The 2,544-nt window shown below is 45.8% G+C and overlaps 1 protein-coding gene across 1 annotated transcript in view; it reads left to right on the top strand.

The window, feature by feature from the left end:
* The window catches only part of cntln (centlein, centrosomal protein), an 83,858-nt gene that overhangs the window by 26,711 nt on the left and 54,603 nt on the right, over positions 1 to 2,544 (top strand). Inside the window, exon 11 of the mRNA XM_035659411.1 lies at positions 540 to 659. Coding sequence (XP_035515304.1) covers positions 540 to 659 — 120 coding nt within the window. The remainder of the gene's footprint in view (positions 1 to 539; positions 660 to 2,544) is intronic.

The following is a 2,544-nucleotide window of genomic DNA, read 5'->3' on the forward strand; positions in this document are numbered from 1 at the left end:
AATCGGCGGCTCTTCCAGTTGTCCTATCAAGTGTAACCTGGAGGCCCCTAGTAGAGCAATTAGAGCGGCCTCCCTGCCCACCTCTTGTAATGAAGCCCTGCACATTCTGGAATCTATAGCCCCTTTAGTCTCCCCTAATGGGACATCATTATTGTCAAAGAAACAATGTAAATGGAAATGAACATACTCATTAGCCAGTCGCAGGGAGAAACCTTTGCCGCTCTCAGCTTGCAACTCCCTCTTCCAAACACGCACACACACACACACAACCGAACCTCCTCCCTTCAGCTTCTGCAGACTGCTGCTGCACCTTGCTTTATTCCTCTGGTAGCACCTTCGTTTGTGTGTGTGTACCAAAGAAGACAATGTGCATGTTTTACTCAAGGTGAGAGGGGAATGGCGTGAACATGGATAATTCCATTATTGGCATTCATTCAGTGTTTCTACAGATGTTAATTGTTGCATGGGTTTGTGCCTGTGTGTGAAAGTGAAGTGTGCTCAGGTTCTCACCCCAGTACTTCTTTGCTTACCTGTCCCAGGGTACACCTGTGCATCGGTCCAGGTCTCTGTCCCCAGCCAGCAGTGTGGAATTGGGTAGTGGGAGGGGAAGAGGAGCAGAACAGAGGATTCAAGACCTTGAGGAGCTGTTGCAATTGAAGGTAAATAGCTAACATATATTAATATACATAATGTCCTCTCATTTTCTCTCATCTACATTAATCTATTCATCCCCAACTCGTCTTTATGTCTTAACTGTATGGCCTTTATTTCCTGGAGCCTACAACCCTGTCTTTGCCTTTTCTATATTAATCTTCTGTCTCAGTGTTTTTCCTACATGCCAGTGGCTGTTGACATGCCAGTGACTTTGAACTACCAGTGACTTTGAACTACTTAAAGGTATTGTTTTCTGAATAGGGCACATTCAATTGGATGGTGGTGTCCAGCTGATAGTGTGGGGAACTGGACAGGCCTAATGGAGCTGCTTGTTGCTCGGCCAACTATCTCACATATGATTGCTGCCATCAGCTGCTGGGTTGTAGGAAGGTCTGCAGCACTGTAACAGTCACAGTCTCCAAAGGGTTCAATTGCGCTAGTGCTGCGACTGCCTCCTCCATGACCTTCTCTTACAGTGTCTTTCACGCATACACATACACATGTGTGCACATACAAACAGGGCGTGCGTAGGCAGTGAAGCAGCGGGAGAGGAGCTGTGCTGGTGAAAGCAGGGTTTTTTCCCTTAAACGAATCAGCTTTATTGGTCTTTTAACCTTCACATGTTCTATGACGTCTTTCTCCCACTATTCTTCATTCCCATGCCTTTTTTTTTTTAAATCTCTCTCTCAAATTCACTGCAAGCAAAAATACACTTAATTTTCACCTCTCCCCTATGTTTCTTTTAAGGTCTCAAAATGGGACTTTCTCTTTTTTATTTTATGTCAGCAGAGTATATTTTCCACTAGTATTGTCTGTTTTGTATTTGGACTTTCTCCTAAAGCTATCCTCCTTGTTGCCTTTCTTTATCCTTTCCATCTTTCAGGCTGACCAGTGAGTGAGTGAGTGATTATGCAGAGGTCATCTCCCTTTGAACACAATCCCAGGAACACATTAGGCATAATTTTCCTGTCAGATCTGAAGTGTCTGAATTACATCACTGGCAGACACCTAGTCAGACGGTAATGCTCAACGTAGATTTAAACGACACGCATGACTGTCTTAGTTAATGGTGCCATTTATGTGTCTGCCAGTTGAGGGGCATTTAGCAAAGGTATGCACAGAAAGACTGTGATTGGCAACTGAAATCTGTGACCACATTAAGGAGGGCATTAGTTCGGAGAATGATTTAGTGCTTCGACCTGGCATTGGGCAACATGCCCTCCATCATCTACAGTTGAGACCTCACCTCCAGCATCTTAGAGTACAGTACTTCATTGTGTCCAGTCCATTGTTCTCCAGTTGATCTTACCCAATTCTTTCCAATAGAATGCCTTTCAAATTGGGTACGCAAGCCTGTACCATTGACATGTTGACCTTAGCAGCTAACAGCAGCAGACAAACAAACAATTCTCATAATAATGGCCTCTTTTTTTCTTCTGCACACTTTCAAGTAAACAGTAGCTGTTGCTGTGTAATTATTTTTCAGCTTGAGAACGTCCACAGATGTGTATGCTGGCTGAGTAAGGGGGTGTATTGATCGGTGGGCAAGGGTCTGTGGCCTGATGACCAGCGCAGGGCTGCCCAGGGGAAGCTCTATAAGGAGCCTGGGAAGCCATGATGTGGCTAATGCCCTGCCACTTGCTCCATCCTGCCCGCCCCCCCTCTATCAGTCAGCCTCAACTCCTCTGTGTCCTCCCCCAGCTCCTAGTTCCACCAGTTTACACTGCTCTGCTCTGGCCCCTTTCATTAGAGCCTTGTTTTTGAGAGGTTGGGGGCAGCTTGAAGGGGCCGAGGATGTCTTGCAGATGTCCTCTGTGAATAATCCGCGCTAGGGAAAATCCATACTTGTCACATTGGCAGTGTGAATGTGCATCGTGTGTGTGTGTGTGT

This window comes from Morone saxatilis, unplaced genomic scaffold, assembly GCF_004916995.1.
Source record: "Morone saxatilis isolate NCDOM2014 unplaced genomic scaffold, NCSU_SB_2.0 Contig17, whole genome shotgun sequence".
Lineage (NCBI taxonomy): Eukaryota > Metazoa > Chordata > Actinopteri > Moronidae > Morone > Morone saxatilis.